General features: G+C 40.3%; 2 protein-coding genes across 2 annotated transcripts in view; one reads left to right on the top strand and one right to left on the bottom strand.

Annotated features, from left to right (window-relative positions):
- The window catches only part of MEOX2 (mesenchyme homeobox 2), a 52,973-nt gene extending 38,493 nt beyond the window's left edge, over positions 1-14,480 (bottom strand). The window contains exon 1 of the mRNA XM_042889050.1: positions 13,568-14,480. Coding sequence (XP_042744984.1) covers positions 13,568-14,078 — 511 coding nt within the window. The 5' untranslated portion in view covers positions 14,079-14,480. The remainder of the gene's footprint in view (positions 1-13,567) is intronic.
- Positions 14,481-15,581: 1,101 nt separating this feature from the next.
- LOC122189412 overlaps positions 15,582-22,695 on the top strand; it is a 37,445-nt gene continuing 30,331 nt past the window's right edge. Inside the window, exons 1-2 of the mRNA XM_042888582.1 lie at positions 15,582-15,602; positions 17,302-17,372. Coding sequence (XP_042744516.1) covers positions 17,371-17,372 — 2 coding nt within the window. The 5' untranslated portion in view covers positions 15,582-15,602; positions 17,302-17,370. The remainder of the gene's footprint in view (positions 15,603-17,301; positions 17,373-22,695) is intronic.

Genomic DNA, 22,695 nt, shown 5'->3' with positions numbered 1-22,695 from the left:
TCTCTATGGAGGCTGGAAGTGAAGTGAGGAGAGTAGTGATGAAAGTCAGTATGATTATGACAAAAAAAAGCTTTCAGCTATGACAGTTTTGCACCATTTCCTGGAGGGGGGCAGCCTCTTGATCCTTTTTAATATCCTTATTAGTCTCCAGTTCAAGAAGCGTGTGCGAGGACATGTTTAACTCCCACTGAAGTCAATGGTTCCTAAGCATATGCTCAAATTTTTTCACAAATCAGGACTTTAATCTATTCCTTATGTACATTTAGGATTACAGAGAAGTCTTCTGTTTTTGAAGTTGCTGGAAACATCAGCTTGCTGATGGGTGGTGGGGGAAGGGAGCAGGACTCCATCACTTTCCAAAGTCTGCAACTTTCTTGTTTAAAATTTTTCTAATTTTGACCAGACAAGTATCTGTTTACCAATTTTTCAAAGTACTTTCATACCATCTATTAGATTCTGATGTGCGCTACAGAAATGTGAGTTGCTGACACAACAGCCTAATAGGATTGCATTAAAGTCACGAATGTTAAGGCTGGTGTCTCATTCCTCCCTCCCTCCCCCCCTTCTATAGATTTGATAGAATTCTTACAAAAAATCAAAGAGTTTTATCCCTCGCAAGGGGAAAGAAAAGTTGAGACAGAAGCTGTAAAACTGTCTCCATACTACACCGCAAATGCACCTCAGTTCTGGCATTTCATGCTTTTGGCTATTTCAGTCCTGGAACTGAATCCTTTTCACTGAGCTGAATGGTTGTGCCAAACTTTATGGTGATATTTGTGATATGGGTAAATGCTCACTAGAGATTAGCCGGAAAGCAGCCAATCTTGTGATCTGGTCCTCATGTGAATTTATGCCTCCAGAGTTCAGATTTAATATCTTCTGCAATTTTACCTTGCATTCTATTTGCAGATAATACACTGAAAAATTCTAGATATTCAAAGTAACAGCAAAATTGCTAACCCCAAGAATCCAAAAGCTATCAGCAACATTTCTGTACCTTCTCTTTTCTTTCCCTGCTTACAGCGCCTCCAACCTCCCCAAACTGCTTTAGAAACACATTTAGGAATAAAGCAGCACACCGGAACCAAGTGCTGGTCCAATCAAATCCAGTGGTGTATCCCAGGTCCTCATTTCCTGTTATTTTAGATTCAATACACACATATGCGTGCACACACATAACAAACGTATATATGTGTCTATTATACCAACAAAATTGAATAAAAATGTTTTACTGTTTTACCACTTCTAGGATTTTTCTTACAGGAAACTAGAGTGAAAAGACAAATTGCCAGTGCTATTTAAAGAGTTTACAGGCCACATCAAAATGAGACTTTACTTTGAAGCATGTTCCTTCTGGCAAAAGTAATTATTACCTAAAATTTTGGAATTAAATATTGCCTTTTAAGGAAGCCAAACTCTTCTTTTTTTCACCCAGTTAGTTTAGTTCTCCCTCTTATACAAGAATTTTTAATTTTTTTTTTTTTAATACTGGGTACATCACTGGCATGAAATATTAACCACTGGCATTGCAGTCCCTGGGTCACATCTGATTTCTGCTACAGCCATTTACAGAATCTGGTCTGTGCACCCTAATGAAATTAAAATCTCAAGAAAAAAAGAGAAAACATGAAGCATCTCTTCTATTTATTGTTGTTAGCTCTCAGTTAATCAAAGTATGTTCCTACTAAAAAAAATTGATAATTGGGGACCAAGGATATAATGACAGAATGTTACTTCTGGACATTTTTTTCATGAATGTAAGCTGTACCAGCAAAAGAGAGGAGTGTGAATAGACAGGGGAAGAACATGCTTAGGACAGTACAAAGAAAAGATTTAAGCAGATAACCCTGGATGGGATAAGAGAACAGATGCACTGTCTGGAGTTGTGCAAAGCTTTTTGGAAAAATAACAGTTTAGTTCTAAGTGGATAAACTGGTATCAGAAGAAGGATTCTAGGAAAGGAATTTGAGAGGGGTATGAATAAAAGGTAGGATCATTTGATTACTTTGGGATATTTTTGGTGGGGACAGAGCAGGTATCAAAAGACCACTGGCAGAAAAACTGGATTTGATTTCTGCTGAGTGGTCTAATAGTCATTTGCAAAAAATCTGAAAATAAGTAGGAAAAAGAGAGGATTAAAAAAAAAAAAAAAAAAAAACTACCAAACTCAAGGGGCAAATTATCCATAGCTCTTACCCTATTCAAAACAAGAAGGAGAATGTGGTTCCATCCTGTACTGAGGAAATCAAGAACAGCGCTGTTTTGCTCCTGTAAAAAAGTACTTTGTGATGGTCCCCAGGTCTGGTTTGTGAGCATTTTTCCTACATCTGTGCATTCTTGCTCTCAAAGGAGAAGAAATGCTGTCCTCCTTTACAAAGAAACCAGCTTTATTTGCACAAAGCTACCTCCTAGGTTTTGTAGATATCAGAAGGCATTAAATGTAATGGCAGTGAGAGTACAAGGGAAGACTAGAGAAACCTCTTTTTTCCTGCTTGTTGTGCAGTACACTACAAGCATTTCTTGGCACTGATGCAGTCCACCTTTTCCCAAAGTTGCAAAAACGCACTTGCAGAGGTATTCAGGGACCATGTCCCCCCAGATAAACCTCGAACAAACAAGGCTCCGTGCACATTCACATGAATGCCTCAGTTAAGAGCATTTCTTGCATTTCTAGTTCAGTGTGGATCTCAACTTTGTCTTTTGCAGGAAGTCTGCTGATACGTTAACAAGGTCCTTTTACTTAATAGGCCAGCAGCAACATACAGGCAGACTCCACTACACGGGTAGCATCAAGCTTTCCACTTATCTACATAATCAAGTCACCACATGTTTCAAGGTAAACGTGGATGCAGCTTTAATGTGTGTGTGAATTAAGACTACCAATTAGCTGTGGAAACACGCCTGAAAAACACAAAGCAAGACAGTCTCCATAAATATTTTTATGGTATCTACCCATATGTTTTGTAACTACAAACATGTCTTAGCCTGACATCATCGAGCTGAAGTAGTCAATGACTTAGAAGCAATCAATATGCCGGTGCTTAAGTTTTTTAATATTATACTGTTAATTCCAACATAACTACACACAGTAAATTAAGCTTAGAGCATCACTACGCATATTTATACATTTATCATAAGGGACTCAGCCTGGTAAAGTGTTGGGGAACTTGTGTGGGAGGGGAGGAAATGGCATTCATGGGAACTGTGAAAGACTGGGCCGTTCTGCAAGTTATAGCTCATGAAATGTACTTCAGAATGCCTGGACACATTTAGCTACTGTGCTTGAAACACGCAATCTCTATCCAAAAACAAAAGTGTTTGTTTGGGTGTCATGTCTGGCAAAGCTCTCCTGATATGTTTGCAAATACAAAATCATTAAATTGCAGATATTTCACATGCCAGCAGACTGCAAACTCTACTGACGCCTTCTCTACATGGCTAAATTTCAGTTTGGAACCAGTCGAATAAAGATAGCTTTATAGGGTTCAAATACCGTTAGATTTCTGTATTAAAGTAATAAAGACGTTAGCCTCATAAAGTTGCAGCAATGTATAAAGTGTAAGAAACAAGGAGGTCAGAACAAGTGGAGGAAAAAATTAAAATACAAAGCTGAACCAAACCTACAGGGAAGTTTGACTGCTCTTTTCCTCATAATTTAAACCAATCCAAAACATTTCTGCCCCAATCTTTAGATTTTTCTCCTGTGTTTGTCTGTATCATTTTTTTAAATTTGAAGTAGTTCCATTTTCTACTTTTAATAATAATATATTACTTCAAAGATAACAAATAGATATACTAACAGTATAGACAGATACTCGCCTTATTGGCGCGATAATTGAATATCATGTAAATAATGTAAATTTAAGCAGTAATAATACAAGAAAAGATAATGTTACAGTTTCAAGTCACCTCATGGACGACTGCTAATGAGGTCTCCTATTTTCATCTGACTGCTCTGCTGATCATTCTGCATTGCCTAACAAAGTAACATTACCTAACAGTACAGTTGTATTTAGCTGATCACTGCAGTTCTTCAAGTTAATTTAGATTAATATCTAATGGAAATCTGGAAAAAGAGTGGTATTTTTTGTTTTGCAATAAAACAGGCATTCTTTCTGCAAGAATAAATGGAAACTGAAAAGACATAAAGGAATACACTCATTCAGAAAACAGATCTGTTAAAAAAAAGAAGAGAGCAGGAGGGAAGAGAGGGCAAGGAAAGTGCCGAGGCTGAGGCCGTCAGTATGCATTGTTGCAATGTCCTCAGGAACGCAGAAAGCTTTGCACACAGCTGGTGCTTGAGGTCATTGTGGTACTCTCAAAACAAGAGTATAAGAAAAGAATTGGGGAAAAAAAAAAAAAAAAAAGCTTACAGTACTCTGTCATTTTTAAGTGAATCACAGTAATTTCAAAGTGCAAAAGGCTTGCAGTGTTCTTGGTTCTCCCTAAATCCCACACAAGGTGAGCATGCTGATCACCTTGCAGACTAGTACTAGATTTTAAACTCTACTTCACAAAATACCAATTTGAAAGGAGTGAACAAGCCTTATTCTGCATTAGACTGCTCTTTTCTTCTGACAGAAAATACTGTCAGCTGTTGTAAGCGAAAGGATTTACACTGCATCTTCGAGTAGTCGACATCACCGCAACCGCACGGGTTTCCATTCACATCATTGTTACCAGCTCAGTGTACCGAGGCCTCAAAATATCTGTCATCTTACAGTTTATTAAAGCATCTGACTCCAGTTCTTTTCATTAAAACAGCTGATATTTCTGTGATTTTAGGAGCTATTTAGTCACTGTTTCTATCATTCTGTTCAAAGTTACAAAAAAAAAAAAAAAAAAAAAAATTAACAATAGGACTTGCTTGTCCACAAGTAAAAGGATGGGGTCTGTAGCACTTCCAAAGAAAATGAAAGGCTTGAAGAGTAACCAAGACACCCACATGCCCAACGAGCCACACTTGTGTTTCAGAACCCCCCATTCCAACAAAGTCACTGCACATACTCTCCATACTTTGCAGACTTCTAGGATATGCCACTTTTCCCATGGCAGGTAGAAAACCCCACAGTTCTCTCCATTCCCTTCAAGGCTACGCTGTTGCTTCACATATGTCCAACAGATTTTTAGTATCTATTTTTAGAAGGGCCAAAGTAGGAAACTGTTGTGGGGTCTTTTTTCCACTTGGTAAATTTAAGCTACTTATGCCCCCAATTCAACAAAATGTATAAACATCCACTTAACTTCAGATGTGCTCATATCAAAGTAATGCAACTACTGATGCTTGATATGAAGCCCTGGCTCCAGTCAGGAGTTAACTTCCACTTCAGCACACCCAGGTTTCCATTCATCTCCTAACATCCAAAATTACACATACTGGCATCACTGTAGGATCACAGTTGAATTAAAACTCACAATGGTGGCAAAGGACTCTGAAGTGCATCTAACACAATTTATGTAAAGCAGCGTTTGTTTGAACTTTCTCACTAAAAAATAAAAAGAAAAAATAAAAAAATAAAAAAAAAAAACAGCTATTATAGATCTGAGAGAATGCAAAAGGAAGAAGGACTTCTTTTAAAAGCTTGCAGTAATCTGTTTCAGTTTTGGTTTTTCATATTCCATTTGCTATAAAATAATGCTCAGTCAACCAATTTTTCTCAAGTTCAAGGAAGAAATTAAAAAAAGAAAAAACTAAAGAGAAAAAGAAGGCAGCAAAAGAAAGAGAGAGAGAGAGAGAGAAAGAGAGAGAGAAAGAGAGAAGAGAAAGAGAGAGAAGAGAAAGAAAGAGAAAGATTACTTGGCTTCCAGTTAAGGTTTCATAATGCACTAGATTTTATTGGTTTAGTAAAACTATGCTCTTCCATAATACATGAAAGATTTGCCTCATTCCTTTGAGACTTGTTTCTTCTGTTGTTTGGTCAATTATTTTGTTTTTTCCATTTGTTGAAAAGAAAGATAAAAGGAAACATAGGTTCAAGTACAAAATAACTTCTCTTTCAAAAGAATGTTAAGTTTTTGTGTATGATTTCTTCTGTTCACGCATTGTAATTACCCTTTGCTCTACTGCTGCAAGGCTTGTTTGGCGTAGGTAATTTTAAATGTAAAGTTCAGCTGTTGTTTTATCTAGGTAATTAGCAGGAGGCTCAAGTAACTGCAGACAGCATAGTATTGAATGATTACATAAATCGTTATACAACAAAATGCTAACTACTAAATGTGATTTCTTATTGTTCCTTTAATGTATAAATTGTGTGCATATTTAGTAATATGCATAACTTCCAGTTGAGTAACCTACCTCTAAAAGTATTTGTAAAATCCAGGAATCTATATGGAAAATAAACTCATGCTATTGTCTCCTGTAGGTCCAAGATCTCAAAATGAAGGAAATCCTCTCTCATCTACAATGAATACTGCACATTTAATATTCACATTTTAACATTAGTAGAATTTTGACAGTCTAAATTGTCTATTTACAATGTTTATTAGAACACTTAAGAAGCAGATCCTCATGTAATGGCATCAAACTGTCTACTGTTTTAACACATTATATAAATGATTTTTTCCCACTTTGCATAACTCAGTGAATGTGAGGATATAACAGTGTAACTGTGTTAGCGATATTCCAGACATATATTTAATTCCAGACTGACCAATGTTGCTGTGATTTAAATTTAACTTTTTATCTACTAAAATGTCATTTCAAATGGATATGGGCTAGGTGAACATCTCACAGGATACAGATTTTTGATATATATTACTAAATAATGACAGCACACGTTTTTTCCACCTCTAAGACCCAAGGGAACAGTCCTTCTTCAAATGAATGTTCCTTCACTGCGCTCTTTGTTGTCCATGGAAGCACAGCAGATCACAAAAAGCATAAGCACAACCATGGCTATCTGGTCTGCCTCCTTTGCACAAGCTAAGCTACATTCACAGTAAGAACACACGTCTTAAAATCTGGCCCTATCAAAAATCAGTGGGAGTTCTGTCATCAGTTTCTTCCAGGTGAAATTTCACTGAACACATATGTTTATAAATCATTTATTTTAATAACATTTTTTGGTGATTCAAATGCTTCAAATACATACAAGTGTCCACTACACGCATGTACCACCGTCACATTTGGCTATTTTTGAATTCAAACTTTCATCAAATCCAATTCAAAAGCAGCCATCAAGTCACCGGAGACCCCAGGCACAAAGCTTAGAGGTCTAAATGACTTCTTGTTGCATGCGCCTATGCAGCCAGAAGCAAAGGTGATATCAGTGCCTGCTGAGTAGTGGGCAAAAGATTTTCTGTGATGTGGCTATGCCCCATGCTGCTCATAGCTCATACCCTGCCACCAGTAGTGCTTGAGAAATGGTGATGCAGATCTGGAAGTCTTTAAAGTCTCCTAAAAAAGCACGCACACACTCACACAAAGCTTTTCATTTAATAAGAGCTTATAGCATTTTGCAAATGGAAGGAGGGTACTGGCACTGCCATTGTATGGACTAGGAACACAGGCATAAAATAAATGAGTGGGGCAAAGGCTCAAAACAGATCCTAAGGCTGGGTTCGGTGCCCAGCTGTGCTCTGATGTAATGAAGTAGCCTTGAGCACTGTTTATCAAACTTCTCTAACACCACACTATTTTAGTTACGACCCTTATTAGCGACATATGCAAGTATTTATATTTAAAAAATATGATTTTCCCTTCACATCCTTTCAAGTTGCATTCTTAAGAGTATTAGAACAAGGACACACAATAGCATGAAAAAAAAAAAAAAAAAAAAAAACCTGAACCCAACTACACTAAAACTGCATTTTATCGCTGGATTTCAACTTTGCTCTTTCTGGTAGATGAAAGCAGACTTATTTCACTTCCCTTCTGGAGACTAGCAAAACTGGTTGAATAAAGTTCATTCCAATACTGAAAGAAACATGCTACAGCGGCCGCTACACTGTGATGTAACATTGTCTTTGCTGGAAGCAATAACGCTATGAGCAATATCAGATTATTAGCAGACAGCAGCAAAGATAATGTCACCTTCCCTTAAATTTCAAGGCACAGAACCCAGTCCTACTCTTGAGAATTTCAAAGGTACAGCACATCGAGTCATCCTATCACCGGAGAATGAACATTTACGAATGGCAAACTCTACGCAGATTAAAAGGCTCAATTAAAAACCACTTATTAAATAACCAGCATATCTGAAAAGGCAATAAGTCTGAGAGCAAACAAAAACAAAAGTCCGGAATCTGATCACGTACTGTGCAAAATACTAGAGAAGCTACACTAAATATGTCAGGTTAAATTTTGCCTGAGGGTGCTAAAACCAATGAAATTAAAATTCACTTTATGTATATAAAGCAGGATTAGCAATTCTCAAACTATCCTAGTATTTCATCAATCAATATTTGGAAGAATTATAAAGCATTGCTTTTTCCCTATCATACTACATTAGTTTAAAAAATAAAGGATAACTACAGTCACAATTTCTTGAGTAAGTTTTACTGAAATTTGCGGTTCTCCTGCCAGGCTGCTCCGATCTTTAATCCACATGTGTCCATATCTCTTTCTGCAATTTGATTCCAGCACCACGTTTCTAACTCATCCAGACCCCTTGTGACTTCGCTTTGAAGACTGGATCCTTGATAGTGCTTAATACCAAATAATAAAAGAATAACATGAAGTTACATTTCTGTGCCAAAAGTTTCAGATCAGAGTAACAGAGTCAACCTCCAATGGCTTAAAAAAACCTCCAGAGCTTAAAGAGTTGCACTGGAGTCAACAGACCTTCTCACAAAAACATTTGTGCTCCAGAGAACAGCTACATTGAGACCTCAATGCCTATATGGGTGGGGGAAGTGTAAATCATACTGAATAATATAAGTAAATAGCCAGAAATACATACTTATTGCTGTCCTGACACAATTAGTTTCAGGCAATGGGAAAAAGGGTTGTTTTTTTTTTTTTCAAATTTACCAGTAAAATTGTGTTTGAAATGTTTACAGATCTAAAAATTTGAAGATTGTATTTCTCGAGAAGAACGTGAATGTACAGCAATTTTCGTAAGGTAAATGATTGAGCAAGTACCCCATAGCGTAACCCAATGTTTGCTAATTAATTAGGCTTACCCTTTTTCTCCTAAGATCATTATTATTGTCCACCACATTTGGAACTTGCTTCATTTATGAAATCTACAATGTGTTTTCGGTTGTTGTTGTTTTCCTGTACAATGGTAAGCAACGCTTTGATAATGGATACCAAACAAATTAACTCTTTTCAGAAAAACTGTGCTTTATTATATATTTTTCCTGCTTCCGTTTACAACCATGTTGAAAAGCACAGACACATTGATGAATCAGTTACACAGTTCTTTTTGACTACAAGTGTTTAGCTCATTTTTCTTACTGATGTGTTTCAGAAACCAATCAGAAGTCCTCAAAACCAATGATTTCACAGTATTTACAATCATTTATCAAAATGACCTGCTTTCAAACAAGTGCATATGATTTATGGTATTTAGTTGTGTTTAAAATAAATTCTCTGGAGATGTTACTTTTACTGCATGCTTGTTGAGAATAGGTAGGTTATAAAAGATGTTAAGGCACTGGAGAAAAGAGTACTGTTTTCTTTTTGCATGATTTCTCAATGAACAAAACCCAGCAGAACAGCCACTGAAACGCTGGATTCCTGAGATGTTTTTGTAGGTTTAACAGTAGTGTTTCTATATGACATTATTGTAAATGCAGTAAAAATGTGAATGGACATTATTACCTGCTAGCCTTCCACTGGAAAATTAGGCCATATAGAAACATTTTTCCACGTCAAATTAAGAATAAAAAAATAAAAAATATTTTAAAAAAAGACTTCTCATATCTGGAGGTGTGTTTAATTACGTTAAACTTTCATTCACTAGAATCGAATTTCCTATTAACATATATATCTATATATATATCATAATTCCATGTTTGAGCAGTAGCAATGCCTAGAAGAGCTTCTTTAGTAGGACTCACGCTCCCCTAAACTTTGCAGCTCAGTACTGAATTTTAGGTTTTCTTAAGATACGTTCACTTTCTTTTTGCATTTCTCAGTAAAGTCAGTTTTCACTTCTACGTAGGTTTTTGTCCTGAGCAAAGTTTTAACAAATCTGGGACTGAACTAAGCCAACTGACACAATCACAGTAGTAATTTTTTATCTGATATGTACTGTATCTTCTCAGAAACAAAACCTACTCAATAAAAAAAAAAAAAAAACAGAAAGAAAATGGCCTTAAAAGTCACAAGCAGCTAATGAGAAGGGGAGAAATTAAAATAATAATAATAAATCAAAATATACCATACAGAACAACTCACAACACAAAGCAAGAAAGAGCTCCAAAAATATGTTTTTCATACACTCAACATGGTTTTCATCTGCACCTCATTAGCACACAGATAATCCTGACCATTAGTGCGCTTTAAAATAAGTGAATTTACTTGCAACCTATCCTCAGTTTTATTATCGCCACTTTCCTCCACCATCCTCACCATAAGCAGAGCTGAGCTAGGAGGGCTGCAGACGGCAATACTCACTGCAGAAATCTTGTGTCTATAGACCTGAGGGCATCCCTCCAGCTTGCCTGCACATCTACTGAGTCACTGCTGGGCCTATGCAGGTTGAAAGGAATGTCCTCAGATAGTGAGAGTGACTGCAGAACACAGAGACACTGACAACTGTACTGTGCATGAGTCAATGGCTAAGCAAGCAGTGTTTCCCAGACCTCTATAACAAGAACAGTTGGCAGTGTCACCCTGTCCTTTAGCAGCCGAGTCAATAGCTTCTAAGGGTATTTCTAAAACCTGCGTTAGGCAGAAGAGAACTGTAAATCAGGCAGATTACATGGAAATACTATCAAAGCACATTTCACCTGGCTTTCTGCTTCCAAACAGAAGTGTAACAAAGCATAGCGCAAACAGTGGCTCTCTCCTTCCATTCCTCTGCAAGATGTGAATTTCAGAGAAAAAGAGCAAGCACAGGAACAAGCACACGGCCCACTGCCCAATATTTTGCCTGCCTTCTGGAGTTCCTTCTTAATTGAAAGAATTACCCTCCTGCCATTATAACAAGTAAGCAAAAATGGGCACTGCTTCTGGTAAAGAAGATACTTGTTTGGAGTATCTACACGGCTAAGCAACAATTACTAGTTTGGGAGATAAATGACACAAGTACCACTGACGTTTCACTTTCTTGTAACTATCTATAAACTCAGTTTTATGAATCATCGTTACTGATCTGGTAACGCAGGGATGAAAGCAGTGCAGTGCAAGGAAGGGGTGGCCTAAGGTTAATGCACATCTGACGTACAAAACAGCTTCAGCGCTCAAGAAAACACGGAACATTCTGTGGCTTTATGTGATATGCTTCAGAGCAGAAAATATATCTGTAAATAAGCAGGAGCATTAATAATTGTCTCAGAATACTGGCAGTGAAACTTAAACAGTCTCTCTTTACTTCTTAGTTATTTACTAAAAGGATTTTATACAAACGCCTATTGAAGTGGTTCCAAGTGTGATGAATCTGTCACCAAAAATTGGGGAGGGGGGGGATAAAATGCTTTAAAGAATGGCCATTTGTTTAAAAAAGCAGATTAATGAGAAATAAAGGGAGTGATTTTTAATTTAATGAGAGGCAATTATGGATTACAGATATAGAAATGCAGCAAGTTAACAACAGTTCCTTCTGCCATACGTTAGGATGGCATTAAGTAGCATCAGAGTTTAGGATTAATAAAGGGGTGGGGTTAAATGGTTGTCCAAAATTCTGGCTTTTCCTCAGGAAAGACCAAAGACATTGCAGCTACCCAGCTGCTGTCAGAAGGTGCCTATTTTCAGTTCTAGAAGTTCCTCATTGAGTGAATGGACAAAATGCTTTCTTCCTCAGAGAGAGGAGGAGGCAACCAGCAGTTACCTGCTTGGGTCTTTTGAAAGTCTCAGAAAGTGATGTGTGGAGCACAGCGCGATCAGTGTAAGCACAGTCACAACTCGAGGCTCCCACCCGTGTCCACTAAATCCAACGGAAGGCTCCAGTCCCTTCAGGATACAATCTGTGACATTCCTCAGTGTTTTGTTTTTTTGTTTTTTTTTTTTTTTGGTTTGCATCGGAAAATTAAATAAACAGAAAGCAATACAGATACTTCCCTGACAGTGAAAGGGACCCATTTCCTTTTTTCACTTCAGCTTTCAGTACGCTGACAAATACAAGAAATCCTTAAAACCAACAGGACAGGCATCCAATTATTTTTCAGTAGTAACAGGGACTCAAATTGTAGCACTTCTACCTCACAAAAATCTGACAATTCCTTTTGTTTCATAAAGTACAAGGAAGATGCATCGATGGAATTCACCACCGCTGTTTGACAAAGTACAGCTTTCATTCTTGGAAGACTTTTCAGCCCGGCTACATAAGATAAAACTCAACTAAGCCTATCCTGAATGACAAATAAAAATAATTTACTAATGTAATGATGGTATCCTTCAGGGTCATTTTCCTAAATGGTTCCAATCGCTCACTACTCTACTGAGCCAACAACATTCTGACTGCAAGAGGTCACGGTTTCAATTGGGAACTCCACAGCTATGTGGAAAAGCCTTTCACTTTCTCTTCCTTGATAACAAACAATTTACGACGCCTGCTCTGGAGCTCTCGGAGCACCGCGTCCTCCTTTCCAAGTGCCCACTGCCCCCTCGCTGCATCCCTGACGGCCCTTTGGTTTGCGTGTGCCATCTTTGCATTGCCTGCACCACACGCCTTTAGTCAGAGCTGCCCTTGCTAGGCTCCGCCGGTTTAAGCAGAAATTATGTCTGGGCTTTTGTGAGCCCAGAGCTCCCAAATCACCCTCCTAAAATAACCGCGGCTCTGTATGTTTTTCTGCTGATCTATAAGCAAGAGTTGTGGTGTTGTGAAAAGTCAGACAGCTCCTTCCTTCCCTCTGCCCCCGGCACCAGCAATTTTCTAAAGCTCTCATTCACCCGTTTGGCTGACGGACCCCAGCTTTTGCCCCTTCCCGAGGACTGAGCGGCACGCATATCCAGATCCTACACACAGGGTGCAAAAGGCTCGGAACGGCCCGAGCAGCCCCACGCTGCGATCTCCCTCCACAGTGCCGCAATGCCGCAGCCCGCGGGCAGGGCGGGGGCACCGAGCGCGTCCTGTCCCCAACTTTGGGGCAGAGGTGGCGGATCGACAAGGGGGAGGGGGACGCGGAGCCAGATCCTAAAATCCTCACCGAAACTATGAACAGCTCTCACCCCGTCGGATGGAAACTTTCCTCCCGCCGCCGCCGCCACCTTCACTACTTCATGCGCTATCACGTGCTGGATTTTTCCTTTTTATTTCTCCCCCCCGTGGCCCTAATAAAGTTGCCCTTAATGACGGACATCCCGAGAACGCAGCCGAGGGCAGCCCCGTGGCAGCCCCGCGGCGAAAGCAGCCGAGCCGGGCCGGGCCGGGCCGGGCTGGGACAGCCGGGACCCGGCAGCGCAGCTCCCCGGTACCCTCCGCCCGGGTTCCCACCCCTCAGGGAAAGCCGTCGTTACCTGAGCTGTCGCTTTTCCTCTTGCCGGACCTCTTCTCCGTTTCCACCGGGGACAGAGCCTGCCTGCCATAGTCCCCCGGCGCACACGCTGCCCCCGTAGGGGTGGTAGTGCCCAGGCTGGAGGAGTTCGAACACAGCACGGGGGGGCTGCTGCCCAGCTCTGGGGGTCCTCCTGAGTCCGGCTGGAGGCAGAGGCTGTGCCTGGCCGCGGCGGGAGGAGACGACATCTGAGGGATGTGCCAGTTCGTCTGCAAAGCCTGGTGCTGCTGTTGCTGGTGGTGGTGGTGGTGATGGTGGTGATGATGGTGGTGCCCCCTATGATGCTGGCTGGCAAACATGCCCTCCTCATTGGGGTATCCCGTTATTATGCAAGAGGAAGAAGAAGAAGACAGATCGGGGTAGGACATGTGGTCGGATCTTCCATGCAGGGCAAGAGAAGACTGGGAGAAAGGGTGCAAGCTCTGCGCGGTGGCATGGGGGCTGCGCAGGCAGCCAAAGAGTGTGTGATCCATGGCATGCAAGTCTCAGGTTCCAGGCAGGAGAGCTTAGGAAGGATCCAACTTCACCACCCTTTGTCAACTTTCACTGTAAACAGATCGGGGCTGGGATTTTTTTTTCCAAAACGGCAACGACAGACTTTGCAGCAAGCAACTGAGCTCAGATAATCCAGGTCTTTAGCCCTAGCGGCCAGTCTCCGCTGCATAAACACTCGGACCTAGATGAGCCTTTCTCAGAGCTGCTCAGATGTCAAGAAGTGGGAGAGCTTGAAGCCAATAGAAGGTGGTCCCAGAGAACTGCTTGAAGGGGGAAACGGCTCTGAGAGGTTATAAATACAGTAGTGTGTAATGTGAGCTGGGGGCTGGCTTAGCGGCACAGCACTGACCACATGCAAACTCCCTCCAAAACGCCAGCGCCATCCCCGCGCCGAGCGGCTCCGGCAGCGGGCGGCAGCGCTGCGCGCCCCGGGCGGCGGCGGCGGCGACGGGGGGGGTTGGGGTGGGGTGGGGTGGGGTGGCCGGGGGCGGCCCAGCGGGGAACGGCCGCTTCTCCTCCCCCTCGACGCGGGGAGCGCGTTCGCCGCTCCGCCGGGGCTGTGCGCTCCCCCCTCCGAACGGATACGGGGCAAGGCGGGGGGCGGCCGGGCCCCACGGGGCCATCACCGCACCCCTCCCCACCCCTTTCCCATCCTGGAAAGAAGGGAGAGCGATAAAGGACACCCCGCGGAGTGTGCGCAGGAGCGAGGTGCAGTACATGGGCGAAATCAAATACGCCTGGAGGGCGCGGGGCTGCAGCCCCACCTGAGCTCTCAGCGCACCTGGGCATGGCCTGGCTTGGCTGCGCTAGGCTGCCCGCACACCTCGGCCTTAAAGACAGGAGAACCCCAGTGTGTGTGGGTCTGCGATTAAACACCCGGTGCTCAGCGAGCTGCCACGTGTGTTCGAACACAGACAAGTAGCCTCTTGCCCCCTGCCCCTCCAGAAGCGCAGTTTGCTCAACTTCTTCGTTTGCTGCGTCGCAGTCTTTAGCGTGGGACAACCTGGAGAGGGACAGCCTGGGCTGTGCGTGTCGTGGGATTAGCAGCAACCCCGAGGAAGGCTGTACGTGGGTTTAAACTAGGATAAAGCGCTTATTGATCATTGCTCAAAACGATGCCCACTGCTGAAATGCTGAGTTCCTTTGCCCTTTCTCCTCGCTCTACCTTCCTCCTCCTCCCCGCAAACCAAACTTAAAGTGGAAAAAAAAAAAAAAAAAAAAAAAAAAAAAAAAGCACAGAGCTCTCCCTTTTCAGTCTAAACTCTTGGGTCCATGTGCGAAAGATAAAATGAATTTGAATTGCCATTGGAAAAAATCAGGAATTGTATGAGATTTGCAAGAGCTGGTTTCTTAAACGGAAATTGAGTCCTATTTTGTGGGAAATTAGTTTTGCAGACTTTCTGAAAAAAAAAAAAAAAAAAATCTAAAACTTTTGTTCAGCAGCTGCTCCACTTTTCCCTGCAGTTTCAGGCTGAGCTGGAACCTGCAGCAGTCTTTCGACGGTAAGACTTTCCCCCCTTTTCTGTCATCTAATGCTTTTTAAGAATTGTCTCTAGATTTAACTGTAACAATGCGGTCTTTAAAAAGAGAGCGGCGTCCAAAGCAGAAGTCGCTGCCTCTGTGCACTGTTCAAAACTTGATATTTCTTCAGAATAAAGGAAATATACAGTTACAACACTGATGAAATATTTTGTGCTTTTCATTGTGTTTATCGTTTCAATATGTGCTCTAATATTAAAAAAAAAAAAAAAAAGAGTACAAAGAAATCGCAGTGGCTGAAGCGCGCTTGGTTCCGCGAACCCGCCGGGCCGCGGGCGCGGTGATGCCGCTGTTCCCGCAACGGGGTGTGCCACCAAAGCACGGGGCCACCGGCCCCACCGGCCCCGATCTCATGTCCCCGCCGCGGGCGGCCCCAGGTGAGCGCGAGGAGCGGCCGCCCGGCAACGCTGCGCTCCGCGGCTCTCCAACCTGCTGCTGTCAGTCCGCCCGCCCCGGCCGAGGGGGCGAGACGCCGTCGTGGGGGCCGGGGGTGAAGAAGGGGGGGGGAAGGAATGCAGGGACCCGTCCTGCAAGGGCGGCCGCTGCCGGAGCTCTGACACCGACACGGATGCGAAGGGGCTGGGGAAGTCCCGGACTCAAAGCGCTGTGAAAGTGCTTTTTTTTATTTTTTTTTATTTTTTTTATTTTTTTTTTTAATTCTAGGGGATGGCCGCACAAGATTTCTCGCGCGGGATAAGAAAGGGGGAATAAGAAAGTGAAGCAAAGCGAGAGGGTGAGAGGGGAAGGGAGAAAGATTGGGTTTCCAAGAGAAGGTAAGAGATGGAGCCAAATCGTGCTTTTTAGAGAGAGGTAGGAGAGGCTTGAAAAGGTGAAGAAATAAAAGAGAAAAAGAAAAAATATAAAAGGAATGCAGTAATAAAGCCATAATGGCACGGCAACATCTTTGCCATCAGCTTCATAACCAGACGTGAATAAGTGAGGCTGCATTTCCTTTGGCGCTGGTGACCCCCAATACATACACAAGTCCCACATCAAGTGTTCTTAGCACTTCTTCCATCAGCGCTTTGAAGCACAGAAGAACTGGAAATGCAAACCTCAATTTAGCGTTGTGCTTTCATTTTAAACGATGTAAGGAGAATGCAAACACAGGCAACTCATGATGAGGCAAATAAACAGACATTTACTGGAGCAATCCAGAAAGTTTCTGAACGGAGCTATCGGATAACTATGGTTACGTGATGCCATACTTTGTAAACATTTGTGATTTTTTCAAAGAAAGCTCCAGTGCAAAGCTTCTCAGTGCAATAATTACTGAAGAAAGTGTAAAGCAGCTTTTACCTCTCAATGTAAATGGTTGGATTCTTGTTCATACTGTATCTTTTTAGAATGTGTATTTGACCTACATATGGTACAAAAGCATTATTTAAATCAATGCCAGCAAGTTTGCCCAAAGCTTATAACATCAAGTGAAAAAATAGAATGTTTTAAATATGAAAACAGTAAACCGTTTAACTCATAAAAACATCTGGAGCCAACGCAGTTTGGAACATCATTTATATTTTCATATAAGGGCTAATATTTGCATTCGCTTTGTGTTTTTTTGGTTGCGGTTGTTGTTTCCTTTTTTAACTTACGATTTATGGCAAAAGAGATCATATAAAATTGACCTGAATGAACCAGCACGCAATTTCTTTGCTTTAGGACTTCTGTAGCCTCGTTTGGTATTTTACGTTGAAGGCTAAAAGCACCATCTTCTCAAGCAATGCCAGAATGTAAGTAAAATTCTCAAACATTTCTTTCTGGTGTGCAGTTCGTATATTTGCAGTGTGCATAGGACAAGGAAATCAGACGGTCCTACTTGGGGACCACTGTTTCGATGGGGGTAAACTGCCCTAACTTTGCTGAAGTCAGCAAAAAGGTGGCAATTTATGCCATTTGAGATCGTTCTCCTTACTGTCAAAGAGAAAGCTAACAAATATGAATTCAGTTTATTTTAGCCAAAGATTTTATTGTACTCAAGAGCCTACCAAAGCAAGAGGACGAGATTTTATTGTACTGTAATTATGATCAGTTCGTATTTTTCCATGGCAATTTGGTGAAGGCAGGCATCATTATTTAACCTTAGAGTCAATCCAGATTCACAACAGATGTATGTTTATTTTCAGTCTTCCTTTTTCCTAATTTTTCCCTGCTTAAGTCCCATGGAGGCAATATAATTATTTCTCTTGATACCTGTGCTGCAATGGAAACCTACAGATACAAGCAGCAATAAAGCCAGGGGATTATGCATCATTTCAGAGATGCTTGGTTGCCTTAACTGAAAATCCTCACCCAGAGAATGAATAATTGGTTGGTTGATTTGTCAGAAATGCCTAATCCCTGCCTAGTTAAAGACACTGATAACTGCATTTACCACTCATAAATTGATGGTGTATCGGTGTCTTCTTGGTGACTCACCAGAAAATCAGGGGTGCTTTTTTGAGAAATTCCACTGCCACAAAGTGCACCACATAACTTTAGCACTGCATTTCTGTGGTGTACTTCCAGTTCACTCTTTTTAACGTTTACATGTGCATTGGTTTAACACTTATCAGACACAATTTTTGGTTTAAAGACTACATCATATCTATAAAAACGTTAAGCCCGAATCCATATTTTCAGCTACTTCTCCTGGATACATATGGATTCTGTTCTAATTTTCATGATCTCCAAGTATTACAAATTTTAAAGCTATGCCAGCAATTTAGTATATTACATAAAAGTTGTGCTGAACTATGAGGCCCTCACTGAAAATGATTTACAACTTTGCATTACATCATTAAAAGTTATGTGATTTGCCAACCCACTCCAGCCAGTAAAATATCTTACGCTTCTTATTTATTTTAAATAAACTGATGAAATACTAAAATGGTGAATGTACTTGAAGCTTCACACCTGAGCGATGATGTTTCAGGAATGCTTTTAGAGCTTAAACTGTGGGGAAACTGCATTCCGCATTAGATACTCAAAAGCCCCAGAACAAGTTCTCTTCAAATCCATGGTGTGCGCTCGTACGTCTTAAATAGATAATCCATTTGCAGACTGAACTATCTTGCACAATGCCATTTCTTTCCCAATCTGCATGTTACATTGCAACTTACCAACTGCTCAATTCTTTTCAGTATTATCTCCGCTTAAGAACTCTGACCTAAAAAACAGTTATCTCAATCCTTGTAGGGTGTTTTAATGATCCATATCTCTCAATTGTATTTAGAAATGTATTTGAAGCGCATGTGCAGGCAAGCCAATGATGCCTGAAAAATATGTTTTCCATTTTGTTTTCTTTAGATCTTGACAGTTAGACACTATACTCAGTCAATTCTCCTATTAAAATTACTAATCATAGAGGGAAAAAGGCTTGTTTTTTTTCATATTGTTCATTTCATTATTTAATGAAGTTTGCACTGTGGATTTTGATAGCTACACAAAGGATATTTCACCGGATCCCCCATCAAAATACACACAGATGCAGATGGAAACAGGGTTAAGTGCATTTTAAACCCTTTAAATTTTACCAGTGCTTATTTCATACTGTGCAGTTAATATTTTGATGATGATATTTGATCATCCAGAATAAAAAATGCAGCTGACTCAGATGTTTGTGCATCAAATGTTTCACACTAAGACTTACTCCTGCTTACCGAACAAATAAACAGAGGGTTTACTTTACAAAGACCAAAGTAGAGAAGAAAAAACTGTCATTACCTGAGCTATTTATCATCCCTGGCTGACATTCCTGGGCCCTTCTAGGACCAGCAGCAGGGGGCATATTTCATAATTCTGCTGCTGTTGGGGGCTGGTAGCAGCGTGATAAGTTCCTAATCTTCATCACCTCTTTTGCACATTAATGAGGAAAATGCAGCTTGCAGTGTATATTCCTCGCCACTTCTAATTTTCTCAGCTCTGGAATGAGAAAAAGACACATATGCATAGATGAATGCACCAAGCATAAATAAACATCTACACAGTATCTAGGTTTTACTAGCTGCTGGGATTATGTCACCTACTCTGCAGGTATATATGCCTGTGATTTACAGCGTGATGAGCTCTAGACTCAGAGCAGAAAGCCAGAACTAGCGAGTATTCGGGAGAGAATGATATTCATCACCCCGAGGAGCTCAGGCTCTATTCATTTCACTTGCTTCACGTGGGAGTACTTCTGTGTTTTTACAGAGTCCTGTCTGCGTTCACGGCAATTTGCTCGAATAGAAGCATTTGCGGGGTTGGAACCTTAATGAATAGTAGCTGTAGGAAACAGCAAAAAATCACATGTAGCTTTTTGTAATTTTTTAGGCATAGCTGCATTGTAGCCCTCAGTGGTTAATATAAGATAACGCCAATAACTGATACCGAGGAGGAGAAATCAAATACAAAGTAACCATTTTTTGAAATGATCATTTTAGATTCTGACGTTTTAGCTTATGAAAAAAAAAAAAATTAAAAATAGCAAGCTAGATTTCCTTTAAAAATATTAGCTTAATTTAGAGGAGGATCACAAAAGATGAAATCGTAGCTGTTTCAAAGATATGACCATATTCAGGAAATTATGTTAAGTTTTCTGGAGCCATTGACACTACTGATGTTTAAAAAATTAGACAACTTCTGCAGTATCTTTAAAAACAGTCCAAGCAGAGTACCTTATGGAGACAAATAGATTTATTTGGATAATTCATTTTATTTTCCCCAAACCAAATGTAGCCTCATCAATGTGCTGTGAATATACTGTACTGCTTCTTGCAATGAGCCTTTCCAGGATATTTGTATTCATTATGCTTCGTTAGGCATCACACTTGCACAGTAATACAGATAGGTCTCACGGTGAGCTCAGTAAGCCATTCCACTAAGGGGCTGCCTTTGAGGAGCCTTCACAACATCCAAGTATTAGACTCTGGCACACTCTCAGGAGCCACATTCTTCTTTTTATTGGTGCCTATCTCATATATTTCATCTAAAATAGATGCCCACAATAAAATTGTGAAGCCTATTTATTCTTTATCCCCTGTTTTCCAAACATAAAGTGCCTAGGACTGTGAGCTTGGTGAAGCTCAGCTGTGAAGCAAATAAGCGGTATATTTTTGGCATACTTTTTAGCTGCCTGAGACACACATGCAAAATACAATACATGGAGACGCTATCTGAATTTCTGCAGTTCCCTCATGAGCATTTTGTCCATGTTAGGCATTTGTGCATTTTAGCCATAGAACGTATCACTTACGGATTTAGATTGTATTTAATAATGCAAGAATATTTCAATACAAGATGGCAAACTAAAAATATTTTCCACTTAACTGTTTCAAAATGCCATGTGCAGGAGAACACAACAAAATGGAATTAACTCGTAACATATGCAAGTCTTATTTGTGCAAGAGCAGTATATGCCCCTAAATCCAGAATCCAGCATCTGGAGGCATAGCATGTCTCTAATGGGAGAGAAAGGCATGAGACATGTCAGCTTCTTGGCTATGATACATGGAAAGCTGTGCCTTTTCCTTCATGATACCCAATACAGCTCCGATTAAAACTAATAAAGCAGACAATGTCCAGGTAAGCTGCCTTGGAAGCATTTTGGATTTTTCATCTCATTAGTTGTAGGCAGCAGGATTAAGCTGAGAAAAGTATTTACTACAGTAAAAAACTTTATCTAAAGCTCTTTCATTTGAAACAATCAAGTTGAATGAAAACCAATATCCCATGGTATGAATCATGTATATGTAGTGCATCCAAAATAAAGATTCCAATTTGCAGAAACAAGTTTTGCTGTCACCAAGGTATTCCTGGTGCCTCTTTCTCATTACTATTTCTTACCTCCACCACCATCACAGAATAATGTAGTCTTTCTATGCTTCCATCACTGTGATCAGCTTGGTAGTCTCTGAAAACATTGTAAAGAAACAGTTCATCCTATAAACATTTTAAGACATGAACTGTCTTCAGACTTGACCTTGAGAAGTGCTGAGTCTTTTTTTTTCCCCCATCAACCTCACGGGAGATACTTTACAGGATCAGCTTCATTGTTAGACTGTAATAACAATTTTAAAAGTATGCAGCTGAGCATAATATTCTTCCTTTTGTTAAAAAAAAAAAGGAAAAAAAGGAAAAAATAAATTAAAAAAAAAAAAAAAAAAACACCAAAAAAACCCAAACCCCGGCAACAATCAAAAAAGAAACAACTGAAAATTGCACTTTGAAACAAATGTGCGAAAGAGATCTGCTGGATAAAATATTTTTATGAATGCATTTTCAAATTTTTATTGCACTAAAACATTTAGATGACTTTTTGTTGAAGCTGAGACGCCAAACTTCAGATTTTCTTTTGTTCATTTTTATTTAGTAATCTCCCTTGTTACATTCATAGCAACCAAGGGAGAAGGTATGCCTTTCTATTGTAGTTATTCTCATTTGCACAAAATACAAGTAGAAACAGAGAAGCTGCTTTGCTGCAGAGATTTAGTTATTAAATTTAAAAAATCGTTTGCAGAACAACCTTCTGGATAGATGAATACACTGTAAGAGGGTGTTCAACCTTGCAAAAAATACAAGCATACCTTCAGGCTGAAATATTTAATGTGTGATTCAAACCGATTAGATTAATGATTGTTTTAATAATAGGGAAAGACCTTAGATGCATTGTACAAAAAAAAATAAAAAAAAAAAAAAAAAAAAAAAAAAAAAAAAAAAAAGAATGCCTAACGTTAAAGCAAGAGAAGGAACAGAAAAAGCTTTTTGCACAGTTTACCAGACAAACTTCTGACTTCACTTCCTAGCTGAGAAAATTGTTTGGGAATGTATCTAATCTAACACACCCTATAAAAATGCACAGTAGTCCCTGGTATAACTGGGAGTTGTATGGACATAAAGGTCACATCCTTTAGCAAAATTCCAGGATTTCGGCCTGCAATCCAGTACTGCCTGATGTATTTCTAAATTGTGAAGCTGTGTGCCCATTTTGGAAATTTGGTAGGTAGATTTCCCGTATACCAGTACATTAATTTTATTATGGATGAAATACAGAATACATCTGAGCCCTCATAGATGTGGTAACAAATCTTTTTTTTA

Source organism: Lagopus leucura, unplaced genomic scaffold (genome assembly GCF_019238085.1).
Source record: "Lagopus leucura isolate 7727_CA_CO unplaced genomic scaffold, USGS_WTPT01 Super-Scaffold_100157, whole genome shotgun sequence".
NCBI lineage: Eukaryota > Metazoa > Chordata > Aves > Galliformes > Phasianidae > Lagopus > Lagopus leucura.
Note: the sequence above shows the minus strand (reverse complement) of the source record. Positions and strands in the feature narration are given on the sequence as shown.